This window comes from Bos taurus, chromosome 2 (genome assembly GCF_002263795.3).
Source record: "Bos taurus isolate L1 Dominette 01449 registration number 42190680 breed Hereford chromosome 2, ARS-UCD2.0, whole genome shotgun sequence".
In the NCBI taxonomy this organism is placed as follows: Eukaryota; Metazoa; Chordata; class Mammalia; order Artiodactyla; family Bovidae; genus Bos; species Bos taurus.
In genome coordinates, this window is record NC_037329.1 from 34,612,548 (window position 1) to 34,628,907 (window position 16,360).

The window sequence follows — 16,360 nt, forward strand, 5'->3', positions numbered from 1 at the left end:
GAGTTTTATTTTTCAAATATGAATAGCTGTATTGAGAACAAAATGCTTTATTGTCTACTTTATTTACACTGATGAGAGGGAATAGTAGTAGGGGTGATATAAATACAAATAGTACGTCTAAAATTGGAAAATAGCCTCATACTTATATTTTAATATGATCTTCCTCTCCTTTTCTAGTAGAGAATAACTTCAGTGTTTTTTCTTTAAGTGAACAAAAGTCCACCTGTAAAAATTTGATGCAAGGTGGCTTAGGCAACTATCTGTGTGTGTGTGTGCTCAGTCGTGTCCGATTCTTTGCAACCCCATGGACTGTTGGCAGCCAGGCTCCTCTGTCCATGTGATTTTCCAGGCGAGAATACTGGAGTATTCCAGTATTCTGGAATACTGGAATTCCAGAATACTGGAATACTAGAGTATTCCAGAATTCTGGAATCCTCCTCAGGGGATCTTCCTGACCCAGGGATTGAACCCTGATTGGCAGGTGGATTCTTTACCACTGAGTCACTTGGGAAGTCAAGTAAACAACTCTTTCACATGAATATAAAATCAATCCTCTCAAATCTTCCTTGATACTGTGTTTATATTTAAGAAAAAAACATTCTATATCCATAAAATAAAGAACAAAAGATGAGATTTTCAGAAGGCTATAGTTAGGCAGATTGATATTTATCATACGTGTCAGAAATGCCTATAAAATAAGTAGATGAGTAAAGGCATTTTTAGGTTTCTTGGTAATACAAAGTTCACCTCACTAAACCTCAGTGTAATTAATCTGCTTTCCTATGACCAAATATTAACTGTTTGATTTTCTTATATAAAGCAGATTACAGTGAATTGCCTTCCACTGCCCCGTTGAGTATACTGAAGATTTGAAAACTAGCAGAATCCTCCTTCCAAACAATGTCTTCCTTCCATGTGAAAGGCAAATGACTGGGGAAGCAGACTTGGGTCCTGTCTCATGTTCTAGCTGTGTGGCCTCGTGATGTTGAATAATTGCAGTGTCCTTATTTCTAAGACAGAGATAATAGCTATCTCATACCAGCACTGTTACCGGGACATAAGGCATGACTGGAATATGGAGGTCCTCAGTAATTTCCAGGTACAAGATTTTCTTTGAAATTTCCTTTAAGTAGGTTATGGGTTTGTGGTTTAAATTTTTGGATAGTTTTAATTCATTTATCTATATTTGATAATAGTATATCAAGCAGAGGCAAAGTTGGATTTATCAGTAACAGAAAATCCAAATCAAACTATCTAAAACAACAAATTTCATTGGCTCACATAGCAGAAAAATCAAAGTTAAGTTGGATTCATTCCATTTTTTCAGTGACTCTATCAGATTCCCCCTCCTCATGGTAAGGAGGGGTGAGCTTTAACCTCAGGCTGTTTTCCTCATTATCATAAGGTGGCTGCCAGCAGCAACAAAGAAATATACATCTTCTTTCACATCAGAGTTTCTTTGCTTGTTTGTGACTTTCTCTTAAAAGAGAATTCCTTTTCCCTCTTCCTAGTGACAATTCTAAGTTCGACTGACATAGTCCTGTCTATATTTGCTGAGCCAATCACTGACTAAGAAGATGGGATCCCCACTTACTTTAGGCTAATCAAGAACTTCCCATTACTCTGGAGTCATTTCCCTAATTCAGAGGCAAACAAACCTTTTATGTACTGGGTCAGATAATATTTTAGCCTTTGCAAGCCATACAATCTCTGTCACAACTATTCAACTCCATTTATATAGTATGAAAGTAGCCACAGACAACATGTACTGCTGCTGCTGCTGCTAAGTCGCTTCAGTCATGTCCGACTCTGTGCGACCCCATAGACGGCAGCCCACCAGGCTCCCCCATCCCTGGGATTCTCCAGGCAAGAACAGTGGAGTGGGTTGCCATCTCCTTCTCCAATGCATGAAAGTGAAAAGTGAAAGTGAAGCTGCTCAGTCGTGTCCGACTCTTAGCGACCCCATGGACTGTAGCCTACCAGGCTCCTCCGTCCATGGGATTTTCCAGGCAAGAGTACTGGAGTGGGCTGCCATTAACAACATGTACAAATTACCATAATTGTGCTTCAGTAAAACATTTTTATGGACACTAAATTTGGATTTCACAAACTTTTCACATTTCAAAATATTGATCTTCTTTTTATTGCTTTTAATAATATAAAATGTAATATTCTTTGTTAGCGCACATGCCTAACAAGATCAGGCAGTGGCCATATTTGCACATAGAGCATAATCTGCCAGCCTTTGCTCTATCTTGGCTGTTTACAATGGAAAGAGGTAGAATGCATGTCTGGAAACAAGCCATAAAATCCTCTATAATTACCTCCAAAGTCTCTTCTGAAAATGTATGATAATATATTTAAACTTATATCTCAATTTTTTGGAGACTAGTAGTTATACTACACTTGGATTAATTTGAAATAAAGGAAATGTTAAATTGTCAACATATATGACTTCACATTGCAACCCTGCCAAGAGTGAAGAACATATATAAAACATGCATCATTGTTGTTGTTTTAGTCGCCAAGTCATGTCCAACTCTTGCAACCCCATGGACTGTAACCTGCCAGGATTCTCTGTCCATTTTCCAGGCAAGAATAGTGGAGTGGGTTGACGTTTCCTTCTCCAGGTAATCTTCTCCAAATATGCATTATATACTTCATAATAGGAGTTGTAAAGTAGGTTATTCAGATCACACAGCAGTTTTATCTATAAGTCATGATATGTATCCCAAGTTTAATATTCTAATCAGAATAAAAATTAATCATATAATAAAACATGTACATGCTTATAATTTTTCATTCTTACCAAAGCACAGCTTTCCAGGCTTGAGTACCACGAAAAGTAATAAGTTACTGGCTTAAAAGTTTTTCAAGTACCTGTGGCGGATTCATTTTGATATTTGGCAAAACTAATACAATTATGTAAAGTTTAAAAATAAAATAAAATTAAAAAAAAAAGCTTTTCAGAGATAAGGTCTTTATATAAAACAGTTGTATAAGAGAAAATAAATAGTAAAAAAAAAAAAAGAAAACTCATCTGCTCATTAGTCACACAGAAATAAATACACAGTAAACTCCTCGGAAGTAACTGCATCTAGCAATGCCTTAATGAACTATAAATGTTAATCTACTTGCTTAAAAATATAACTCATGCTAAAGGTGGAATTTAAGTACCAAAGAGAGTGTGATTCATTAATCACTTACATTGTTCTCCTCACCACTATAAAATACATTAGTATTAACCTTAAAAAGTAGGAAAGGATAATGGGTCATAATGGCTTTCAGCCCAGAGTCAAGACCGACCATCTCCACAGGCTCTGATGCCTAAATAACACAGTCTAGCCTGCCAGAGTACAATGTCAGGATCTGATGGTAACAGAAGGAGCAGGAAGAAAAAGAATAAATCGGTCAATCTTCTACCACTAAACGGACTCCAGAAAAATAGCATTTGTGTAAAAAAGCCTCCGAAAGTGAAAAAATACTTCTCGTCCTAATAAGGCAATTAAGTCACCATGATTAGTCCATTTTGACTATTGAATGAAAGCCTCTAGAGACCATGAGATTCTACAGACTCTATATAAATCTCTGTCTCTTTAAAGATGATCATATAATTGTTTTGTCTTAATAATCTATTGTCTTAACTTAAAAGATGCTGGAGGAGAAGAGGAGGATAGAGGCTTCTAAATTGTACAGTTTGGTTGCCAGTACCAACAGCAGTATGTGTAATAAAAATGTGAACTACCATGGTGCTGGTGCTAAGTTGATTCAGTTGTGTCTGACTCTGCAATCCCATGGACTGTAGCCTGCCAGGCTCCTCTGTACATGGGATTCTCCAGGCAAGAATACTGGAATGGGTTGCCATGCCCTTCTTCACTACTATAAAAATACTTAATTTCCCGACCAAGAACGGTAACAGTATAGGCATTTAAAACATATATATGGCTATTCTCATACTCCCAAATCTGCAGAGTATATTCAGTGGAGCAAACTATGGATTTTCTTTGGATGAAAGATTTTAAACAACAAAAGTTGTTTTAATGAACTGAGATCTATGATTGCTAATCTGTCCATGATACTAACTTTGTTTGGTTTTAATATCTTACCTTCATTGACAGAATTAGGTTAAAATATAAATACCACAGAGCTAATATTTCCATTATTAATTTTTATAGTGCTGAATTTAAAACAGATTAACATAGATTGCAAAATTACCTATAATTTATGTGAATATAATTGAGCAGCATTTTTAATATAATTAATCTCTATATCAAAATAAATTGTGATAAGAAAATATATCTGGAGAATCTTGGATTTGAAAAGGTTAAGTACTATTTTGAAGGAATAAGTTTAAATTTATTCTCAGTTCCTTAAAACACTGGGAAATAGACATTTTTAAATTAACTTTATCCAGAAGAAAATCCTACTTTAATTACACTAGAAATTCTTGACAGACCTGCCAGATACAAAAGGGATTTTCTCCTACTAAGTCTACAAAAATCTCTTTAAGGAATTATTTAAGAGTCGATCAAAAACATATCAGAACATTGATATAAAAATACTTGACCATTCTAAAACAATATCTGGGCCATATGCCTGTACTAGGAAATGTCTAGAAAACATTAAGCTGTAGAGTCTGTGCATTTACAAAGTACTAGGGCTTAGAGCTCTTAAAAATAAACAATTATATCTAGCTCTCGCAAGACAGAAACTAATGACTAATACATTAGTAACTGTCTAATGTATAGAAATATATAATAAATAAGAGGTGAAGAAAAGCTTCCAAATCTTAAAGTTAATTATAGTCACTATGATCCCAAATTATCATGAAATAGAATAAAACAAAATTTATGATTATAGGTTAATCAGAAGAAGCTATTTCCCATTTTCTGCAGGTGTTACCTGTAATATATCACTATTAACCTGTTTATAAAATGCAGGAAATAGTTTCCTCTCTACCTCACAAGGTGTCTTTGATAATAAAATATAGTAATGAATGTGAAAATATAAAGTTAGAAGTCTTCAAAATGTAAAATATATTTACTACACACTCAATAATACAGCTAAATTGTCACAAACTAAAAATAGCAGTGAGTAAACAACAAGAAAATAATTACAAGCTATCACGAGAAAATGTTTTAATGAGATTTTATTGAGGACAGAAATAAATACATTTGGATTAAATAAGCCAAATTAAAATTACTCAGAGAGAATCTCTTCTCATTAATGACTGAAAAGGAACCTAAAGTAATAATCATCTACACAAGTATTTGTAATCATATTTTTCTACATGGTATTAGCTCTAAACTACTGACCTTTTCTGAATGGCAATTTACAGACTGTTGTACATTGAAAATGAGACATTAAAAAAGTTAGTCTACTTTAGAGCCAGAAAGATACAGACTAATTAGAAGAGAATAAAGAATACTAAAAAGCTATTAATATTTGGGGTACAGAGACTTCCACTGAACTACTTTCATTTGTAAGAACAGACTTAGAAAATGTAATCTGCTTTAAAAAACTAGATTCAACACAGCTAACGAGCTGAGCTTGGGGAAGAGGGCAGGTTTAGGGAAATGAAACATAAATTTAGACAACAAAACCAAGCTAAGATGATAAGTGTTTTCATCAAACTATAACAGAATATTCTCTGGTGGAAATAAATTCCTAAAGAAGCCATTCAAAATTACATGTTTTAAGAAATTTAAAGCCTGGTAAAACTATGAGGACTACTTTCTGGGGCTAATTTTGCCATGCTGAGGAATTTGACAGCTTCATTAAAAAGAGCCAATATAAAACTCATTTGATTTAATCCATTTTCAAAGGTAATGAAATGCTACTGACTAAGTAGCAGAAATAAACTCCTTATTTTCACAAGACCTTTAACCTTCTGAGTCTCTTCATTTATGAAGGATAACAATAATAGTTCTCGGTTCCAAGTCTGTTCTGAGAATTAAAAAGATAGCTGTAGAATTACTAAAAAGAGCTTCCTAAATGGTGAAGTGCTAGGGAAAGCCTTACCATTTCATTTCTAATTAAAACATAAAATATTTATTGGTATCAGCAATACTCCATAATGTAAAGCTAGGAAATTGAGTTGGAAGGCTACTATACCAACATTCTCAGGAAGTTTGCTAATTCCCACGTTGTTGTTCTACTTGCTAAGTCATCCAACTCTTTGCAACCCCACAGACTGTAAGTCTTGGTTAATGTGACCTGTTGCTGTATCCTGTATTCTTCCAAAAAGTATGCTTGTATATTCTATACAGTCATTTAGACTCTAATTCTGTATTTTTCATCGCAGCACTGTTTATAATAGCCAGGACATGGAAACAATCTAGATGTCCATCAGCAGATGAATAGATAAGAAAGCTGGGGTACATATACACAATGGACTATTACTCAGCTATTAAAAAGAATACATTTGAATCAGTTCTAATGAGGTAGATGAAACTGGAGCCTATTATACAGAGTGAAGTAAGCCAGAAAGAAAAACACCAATACAGTATACTAATGCATATATATGGAATTTAGAAAAATGGTAATGATAACTCTGTATGTGAGACAGCAAAAGAGACACAGATGTATAGAACAGTCTTTTGGAGTCTGTGGGAGAGGGGTGGGGGATGATTTGGGAGAATGGCATTGAAACATGTATAATATCATATAAGAAACGAATCGCCAGTCCAGGTTCAATGCAGGATACAGGAAGCTTGGGGCTGGTGCACTGGGACGACCCAGAAGGATGGGATGGGGAGGGAGCTGGGAGGGGGGTTCAGGATGGGGAACACGTGTACACCCGTGGTGGATTCATGTTGATGTATGGCAAAACCAATACAATATTGTAAAGTAATTATTAAAATAAATAAATTTAAATTAAAAAAATTAAAAAAATAAATAAATGAAATGTAACTTCTTTCTAAGTGTTGTATGACTGAGGGGAAGGAAACTTATCTTCCCTGTGTGTGTGTGTGTGTCTTTTGTTCATGATTTAACAAACAAAATATTTCTCCATGCTTACTTTTTTCCCCACATATTGCAATGTACGTATGCCTACTAGCACCAACAACCAAATAAATAATTTTAGAGGAATTAATGACATCCATTTCAAGCCACCTCTTTCTTCAGAGAGTAGTTGTAATGCCATAGAAAGAACACGGATGTTAAAGTCAGAGGAACTTAAATGGAACTTAAACTGTGAAAGTTTCAGAATTTCTATTTTCTTATTGAAATATGGGAATGACACTTTATGAGGCTATTTGAAGATTAAATTACATACATTATTTTTCTAATACAATATTTTCTCATGTGATCAGAAAACAGTTTCGGGTTTTTTTTTTTTTTTTCCCATCCTTACAATATAATTAAGACATTGAAATCTCTCTGAAGTATTTCTATTCTACAAATAAATTCCACATGCAACTGCTTTTATTTTTTTCCAAACTAGAAATCTTTTTAAAACTGCTTGAGTCTTAGCTTTGTTTCTATTTTGAAAAAACCTTCATTAACCATTTTATTTATACCCTTTCAAAACTCATTTCTGTGGTGGTTTCTTTTGTATTACTTTGTCTTTACTAAAATGTGTTTGCTTCCAGATCAAAAGATACAGGAGTTCTTTTCTTTTATTTCCAGAGTAACAGTAAGAAGCTTCCTCAATATAACTGTTTGTGTGATAACAGGCTTCTAGTACAAATCATTCATCCCAGAGGCAAGTCACAGTTTCCACTTACAAACTAATCTCAACTATATCACTTGGCTTCCTCTGGAATTCAAGACTTTTAATTCAATTTAAAATAAATGGAATATAAAAACAAAAGTAAACAATTGGGACCTGATTAAACATAAAAGCTTTTGCACAGCAAAGGAAACTATAAGCAAGGTGAAGAGACAACCCTCGGAATGGGAGAAATAGCAAATGAAACAACTGACAAAGGATTAATTTCCAAAATATATAAGCAGCTCATACAACTCAATAGTAGGAAAACAAAAAACCCAATCAAAAAGTGGGAAAAATACCTAAATAGACATTTCTCCAAAGAAGACATACAGATAGCTAACAAACACATGAAACGATGCTCAATATAGCTCATTATGAAGAGAAATGCAAATTAAAACCACAAAGAGATATCACCTCACACCAGTCAAAATGGCCACCATCAAAAAGTCTACGAACAATAAATGCTGGAGAGGGTGTGGAGAAAAGGGAATTCTCTTGCACTGTTGGTGGGAATGTAAATTGATACAACCACTATGGAAGACGGTATGGAGATTCCTTAAAAAAAAAAACTAGGAATAAACCACCAAATGACCCAGCAATCCCACTCCTACACATACACCCTGAAGAAACGAGGGTTGAAAAATACACATGTATCCCATTGTTCATTGCAGCACTATTTACAATAGCTAGAACATGGAAGCAACCTATATGCCCATCAACGGATGAATGGATAAAGAAGTTGTGGTACATATACACAATGGAATATTACTCAGCCATAAAAAGGAATGAATTTGAGTCAGTTCTGATGAGGCAGATAAATCTAGAACCTATTATACTGAATGAGGTGAATCAGAAAAGGAAAAATATCATATTCTAATGCACATATATGGAATCTAGCAAAATGGTTCTGAAGAATTTATTTACAGGGCAGCAATGGATAAACAGACATAGAGAACAGACTTATGGACATGGGGAGAAGGGAGGAGAGAATGAGATGCATGGAAAGAGTAAAATGAAAACTTACATTACCATATGTAAAATAGATAGCCAACAGGAATTTGCTGTATGGCTCAGGAAACTCAAACAGGGGCTCTGTATCAACCTAGATGGGTGGGATGAGGAGGGAGATGGGAAGGAGGTTCAAAAAAGAGGGGATATATGTATACCTATGGTTGATTCTAGTGGAGGTGATGGAATTCCAGTTGAGCTATTTCAAATCCTGAAAGATGATGCTGTGAAAGTGCTACACTCAATATGCCAGCAAATTTGGAAAACTCAGCAGAGGCTACAGCACTGGAAAAGATTAGTTTTCATTCCAATCCCAAAGAAAGGCAATACCAAAAAATGCTCAAACTACCGCACAGTTGCACTCATCTCCCATGCTAGTAAAGTCATGCTCAAAATTCTCCAAGCCAGGCTTCAGCAATATGTGAACCGTGAACTTCCAGATGTTCAAGCTGGTTTTCGAAAAGGCAAAGGAACCAGAGATCAAATTGCCAACATCCACTGGATCATGGAAAAAGCAAGAGAGTTTCAGAAAAACATCTATTTCTGTTTTATTGACTATGCCAAAGCCTTTGACTGTGTGGATCACAATAAACTGTGGAAAATTCTGAAAGAGATGGGAATACCAGACCACGTGACCTGCCTCTTGAGAAACCTATATGAAGGTCAGGAAGCAACAGTTAGAACTGGACATGGAACAACAGACTGGTTCCAAATAGGAAAAGGAGTACATCAAGGCTGTATATTGTCACCCTGCTTATTTAACTTCTATGCAGAGTACATCATGAGAAACGCTGGGCTGGATGAACCACAAGCTGGAATCAAGATTGCCAGGAGAAATATCAATAATCTCAGATATGCAGATGACACCATCCTTATGGCAGAAAGTGAAGAGGAACTAGAAAGCCTCTTGATGAAAGTGAAAGAGGAGAGTGAAAAGGTTGGCTTAAAGCTCAACATTCAGAAAATGAAGATCATGGCATCTGGTCCCATCACTTCATGGGAAATAGATGGGGAAACAGTGGAAACAGTGGCTGACTTTATTTTTGGGGGCTCCAAAATCACTGCAGATGGTGATTGCAGCCATGGAATTAAAAGACACTTACTCCTTGGAAGGAAAGTTATGACCAACCTAGATAGCATATTCAAAAGCAGAGACATTACTTTGCCAACAAAGGTCCTTCTAGTCAAGGCTATAGTTTTTCCAGTGGTCATGTATGTATGTGAGAGTTGGACTGTGAAGAAAGCTGAGCACCGAAGAATTGATGCTTTTGAACTGTGGTGTTGGAGAAGACTCTTGACAGTCCCTTGGACTGCAAGGAGATCCAACCAGTCCATCCTAAAGGAGATCAGTCCTGGGTGTTCACTGGAAGGACTGATGCTGAAGTTGAAACTCCAATACTTTGGCCACCTCATGTGAAGAGTTAACTCATTGGAAAAGACTCTGATGCTGGGAGGGATTGGGGACAGGAGGAAAAGGGAATGACAGAGGATGAGATGACTGGATGGCATCACTGACTCAATGGACATGAGTTTGAGTAAACTCTGGGAGTTGGTGATGGACAGGGAGGCCTAGCGTGCTGTGATTAATGGGGTCGCAAAGAGTCGGACACAACTGAGCGACTCAGCTGAACTGAATTGAACTGATGGCTAATTCATGTTGAGGTTTGACAGAAAACAAAATTCTGTAAAGCAATTATCCTTCAATAAAAAAATAAATTTAAAAAAATGGCCAGGGGCATCCCTAGTGGTCCAATGGTTAAGAATCTGCCTGCCAATGTAGGAGATACAGGTTCCATCCCTGGTCTGGAAAGATCCCATATGCTTGGGGCAACTAAGTCGGTGTACCACAACTACTGAGCCTGTGCTCCAGAGCTGGTGAGTCACAATCAGTGAGCCCGTGTGCTGCAACTACTGAAGCCTGAGCACTGAGAGCTTGGTGTTCCAGAACAAGAGAAGCCACAATAAGAAGCCTGTGCACCACCACCAGAGAAAGCCAGTGCACAGCAACAAAGACCCAGCACAGTCATAAACCAATAAATAATTTAAAATAAATGGCCATAGCTTTCCGTTCTATTCTAATCTAATATTTTTCCTATTTATTGAAATTTTTTCATTTGGTTATTTCATGTATCTGAATATTGAAAAAACCAATCTCTAGCTTTATGGATTTTTCTTTCTGTTTTTTCATGGCAGCCTAATTACATACTATGTTGAAAAACAAAAACAGTATAGCCTAGATAGGAGCCAAGATATATAGGTTCTTGTTCTACTTGCCACTATAAGTTAGACCATATATCTTTGAGACTCAACTTATTTTATCTTAAATGAGGTGGTAAAACAAAGTTGTTTTTAAGGTCTCATACATTGATCATGAGAATTAATTTCCTAAAAATTATAGATATATAGAATTATAAGGAAAAAAAGAGTAAAAAAAATCAGCTGCACCATAACGATGAACTAGACTAAGGAGAATAAAAGATATACCTGCAATTTCTTCTAAAGTATTGGCATGCATGTCCAGCAACACAGTTCCATTCAGAATACAACTTCTTAACTCAAATAAGCTGTGCAGTGAAAGAGTAGCCACATAAGGCTTGCTCCACCTTTCCCCTCCATCTTCCACATCTTCTTCAAACTTCAACCACCTATACAAATAAATAATATCATCAGCACACTGAGAGTTACACTGTAGATAAATGAATCTTTATCTCCATAATAAAAGGTAGACACATAAAGATATTGACATTTTTTCTTGGTTTCAAGGGTTTTAGAAGTAAAAGCCAACACAAGACCTCTGGTTTATTTCATTTTAATTCCATTTAACATTCTATCTGTCACTGAAAGATATATTTAAAACAAAGAAAAACTTTAAGTTATTTTTATTAATATTTTGGCACAGGAGTGGCTAGCGGCAGTTGAGCGTCGCAGGAGCAGGAAGTGGCGTGAGGACATACCCCACGTCCAGGGTAAGAGAAACCCAAGTAAGCCGGTAGGCACTGAGAGAGGGCATGAGAGGGCAGACAGACTGAAACCACAATCACAGACAACTAGCCAATCTGATCACACGGATCACAGCCTTGTCTAACTCATGAAACTAGTCCATGCCATATGGGCCTGACAGAATGCAGTCCACTGGAAAAGGGAACGGCAAACCACTTCAGTATTCTTGCCTTGAGAACCCCAAGAACAGTATGAAAAGGCAAAAAGATAGGACACTGAAAGAGGAACTCCCCACGTAGCTAGGTGCCCAATATGACACTGGAGATCACCAGAGAAATAACTTCAAAAAGAATGAAGGGATGGTGCCAAAGCAAAAACAACAACCGGTTGTGGATGTGACTGGTGATAGAAGCAAGGTTTGATGCAGTAAAGAGCAATATTGCATAGGAACATGGAATGTTAGGTCCATGAATCAAGGCAAACTGGAAGTGGCTAAACAGGAGATGGAAAGAGTGAACGTCGACATTCTAGGAATCAGCGAACTAAAATGGACTGGAATGGGTGAATTTAACTCAGAAGACCATTTTATCTACTAAGACATGAGTTTGGGTAAACTCTGGGAGTTGGTGATGGACAGAGAGGCCTGGCGTGCTGAGATTCATGGGGTCGCAAAGAATCGGACATGACTCAGCAACTAAACAGAACTGAACTGTGGGCAGGAATCCCTTAGAAGAAATGGAGTAGCCATCATAGTCAACAAAAGAGTCCAAAATGCAGTACTGGGATGCAATCTCAAAAACGACAGAATGATCTTTGTTCGTTTCCAAAGAAAACCATTGGATATCATGGTAATCCAAGTCTATGCCCTGACCAGTAATGCTGAAGAAGCTAAAGTTGAACGGTTCTATGAAGACCTACAAGACCTTTTAGAACTAACACCCCAAAAAGATGTCCTTTTCATTATAGGGGACTAGAATGCAAAAGTAGGAAGTCAGGAAACACCTGGAGTAACAGGCAAATTTGGCATTGGAGTACAGAATGAAGCAGGCAAAGGCTAATAGAGTTGTGGTAAGAGAATGCACTGGTCATAGCAAACACCCTCTTCCAACAACACAAGAGAAGACTCTACACATGGATATCACCAGATGGTAGACACCAAAATCAGATTGATTATATTCTTTTCAGCCAAAGTTGGAGAAGCTCTATACAGTCAGCAAAAACAAGACCAGGAGCTGACTGTGGCTCAGATCATGAACTTCTAATTGCCAAATTCAGACTGAAATTGAAGAAAGTGGGGAAAACCACTAAACCATTCAGGTATGACCTAAATCAAATCCTTTATGATTATACAGTGGAAGTAACAAATTGATTTAAGGGACTAGATCTGATAGACAGAGTGCCTGATGAACTATGACATTGTACAGGAGACAGGGATCAAGACCATCCCTAGGAAAAAGAAATGCAAAAAAACAAAATGGCTGTCTGGGGAGGCATTACAAATAGCTGTGAAAAGAAGAGAAGAAAAAACCAAAGGAGAAAAAGAAAGATATACCCACTGAATGCAGAGTTCCAAAGAATAGCCAGGAGAGATAAGAAAGCCTTCCTCAGCAATCAATGCAAAGAAATAGAGGAAAACAATAGAATGGGAAAGACTAGAGATCTCTTCAATAAAATTAAAGATACCAAGGGAACACCTCAAGCAAAGATGGGCTCAATAAAGGACAGAAATGGTAGGGACCTGACAGAAGTAGAAGATATTAAGAAGAGGTGGCAAGAAAACACAGAACTGTACAAAAAAGATCTTCATGACCAAGATAATCATGATGGTGTGATCACTCACCTAGAGCCAGACATCTTGGAGTGTGAAGTGAAGTGGGCCTTAGGAAGCATCACTATGAACAAAGCTAGTGGTGGTGATGGAATTCCAGTTGAGCTATTTGAAATCCTAAAAGATGATGCTGTGAAAGTGCTGCACTCAATATGCCAGCAAATTTGGAAAATTCAGCAGTGGCCACAGGACTGGAAAAGGTCAGTTTTCATTCCAATCCCAAAGAAAAGAATGTTCAAACTACCGCACAATTGCACTCATTTCACACGCTAGGAAAGTAATGCTCAAAATTCTCCAAGCCAGGCTTCAGCAATAAGTGAAGCATGAACTTCCAGATAGTCAAGGTGATTTTAGAAAAGGAAGAGGAACCAGAGATCAAATTGCCAACATCCGCTGGATCATCCAAAAAGCAAGAGAGTTCCAGAAGAACATCTATTTCTGCTTTATTGACTATGCCAAAGCTTTTGACTGTGTGGATCACAATAAACTGTGGAAAATTCTGAAAGAGATGGGAATACCAGACCACCTGACCTGCCTCTTGAGAAACCTCTATGCTGCTCAGGAAGCAACAGTTAGAACCGGACAAGGAACAACAGACTGGTTCCAAATACAGAAAGGAGGATGCCAAGGCTGTATACTGTCATCCTGCTTATTTAACTTCTATGCAGAGTACATCATGAGAAATGCTGGGCTGGATGAACCACAAGCTGGAATCAAGATTTCCAGGAGAAATATCAATAACCTCAGATATGTGGATGATACCACCCTTATGGCAGAAAGTGAAGAGGAACTAAAGAGCCTCTTGATGAAAGTGAAAGAGGAGAGTGAAAAAGTAGGCTTAAAGCTCAACATTCAGGAAACTAAGACCATGGCATCTGGTCCCATCACCTCATGGCAAATAGACGGGAAACAGTGAGTGACTGTATTTTTGGGGGCTCCAAAATCACTGCAGATGGTGACTGCAGCCATGAAATTAAAAGACGCTTACTCCTTGGAAGGAAAGTTATGACCAACCTAGACAGCATATTAAAAAGCAGAGACATTACTTTGCCAACAAAGGTCTGTCTAGTCAAGGCTATTTTTTCCAGTAGTCATGTATGGATGTGAGAGCTGGACTATAAAGACAGATGAGTGCTGAAGAATTGATGCTTTTAAACTGTGGTGTTGGAGAAGACTCTTGAGAATCCCTTGGACTGCAAGGAGATCCAACCAGTCCATCCTAAAGGAGATCAGTCCTGGTTGTTCACTGTAAGGTCTGATGTTGAAGCTGAAACTTCAATACTTTGGCCACCTGTTGCAAAGAGCTGACTCATTTGAAAAGACCCTGATGTTGGGAAAGATTGAGGGCAGGAGGGGAAGGGGACAACAGAGGATGAGGTGGTTGGATGGCTCAGCGACTCAATGGACATGAGTTTGGATGAACTCCGGGAGTTGGCGATGCTGTGGTTCATGTGGTTGCAAACAGCCGGACACGACTGAGTGAGTGAACTGAACTGAACTGAAAATTATATTAATATAAGTGTTTAGTCGGGCTTCCTTGGTGGCTCAGTGGTAAAGAATCTGCCTGCCAGTACAGGAGATGTGGGTTTGATCCCTGAATTGGGAAGATCTCCAGAAGAAAATGGTAATCACTCCAGTATACTTGCCTGGGAAATATCACAGACAGAGGAGCCTGGCAGGCTACAGTCCATGGGGTGGCAAGAGTCAGACAGTACTTAGCAAGTAAACAACAACAAATGTTTATTCAGTGGTCACAGGGAATCTGTAATAGAACTAATAAAGAGAGTACACTTCATGGAATGATAATAAAATGCAAAAGGAAATGAAAGAGTAGTCATTTTTATTTAGTGCAAAGTCTAAAAACAATATACGAAACTTTTGAAAATTTTGCCCTTTGATTTTTAGAGAAAGTAGTATAATTTGGGGATTATTCTGCTGGAAAAATACATATTAGGCCTGCTTGAATAAAATCTTGTGATTGCAGTCACTTCTAGGGACTAAATCTATAAGAACTGAGCTCAATTTGCATTACCTAAGCGTTCCTGCCAGGGCTAAGAATAGAAGACTCTTGATATCACAGTGCCAAATGGGAAACCACTGCCTTCTTGGAGTGAAATGAACAGTAATATCTGAGATTTTTTTCTAACTAAGATAAATGGAAGGAATAAAGAGAAGTTGATGATTTTACTGCTTGGCAGTCATACTAAATATCTTATTCTTTTAAGAACTTCCTTTTTAATCTCAGTAGATAACCAATTTAATTCCACCATTTCTAACAAACCCTCACCTAAATGCCTCTCTTTTCTTCACTCCATACCATTTTCCTCATTTTTTTCTTCTCCTTGTCACTTTTGCCCTAACTTCCTCTTGCCGTGCAATATCACTCGAACTTCCTCTCTCTATGATATTATATTACTGTTTTACATGAAAAAATTACACAATCAAACACTCCAACTCCAACAGAGGACAAGTATGTTGTCTAGTAAAGAATCAGTATACTGGCCAGCTAAAAAAGCCAACCAAAAGGGGTAGTCAGAAAGATTAATGTGTAGAGTTCCAAGAAAGATAAAGAAACTCTGGATCTGTTCTTAGTGTTCAAGGACCAAAATGTCAGGAAGTAAAAAGGAAACTAATAGGGAAAAATGGCTATATCTGCCACAAGTTTAGAGAGGGGAGTATACCTACGCCCACCATGAGTTTATAGAATGTTTGAAGGTTGAAAAAACTTACACTTGAGCACAAATCGTTGACAGCATCTCTTCAAATGGTGGCAATATTATAGCAATTTTATATATACATCTATATACAACATATACATATATTTTTGCCTACACAGTTCAGAATATTTTCATATTAGTGAATCTTAA

General features: G+C 37.2%; 1 protein-coding gene across 8 annotated transcripts in view; it reads right to left on the bottom strand.

Annotated features, from left to right (window-relative positions):
- Positions 1-16,360, bottom strand: part of SLC4A10 (solute carrier family 4 member 10) — a 343,111-nt gene that overhangs the window by 139,153 nt on the left and 187,598 nt on the right. For all 8 annotated transcript variants that reach the window (XM_025001558.2, XM_059874452.1, XM_025001569.2 and 5 more), the window contains 1 exon segment: positions 11,210-11,370. In XM_025001558.2, the coding sequence (XP_024857326.1) occupies positions 11,210-11,370 (161 nt within the window).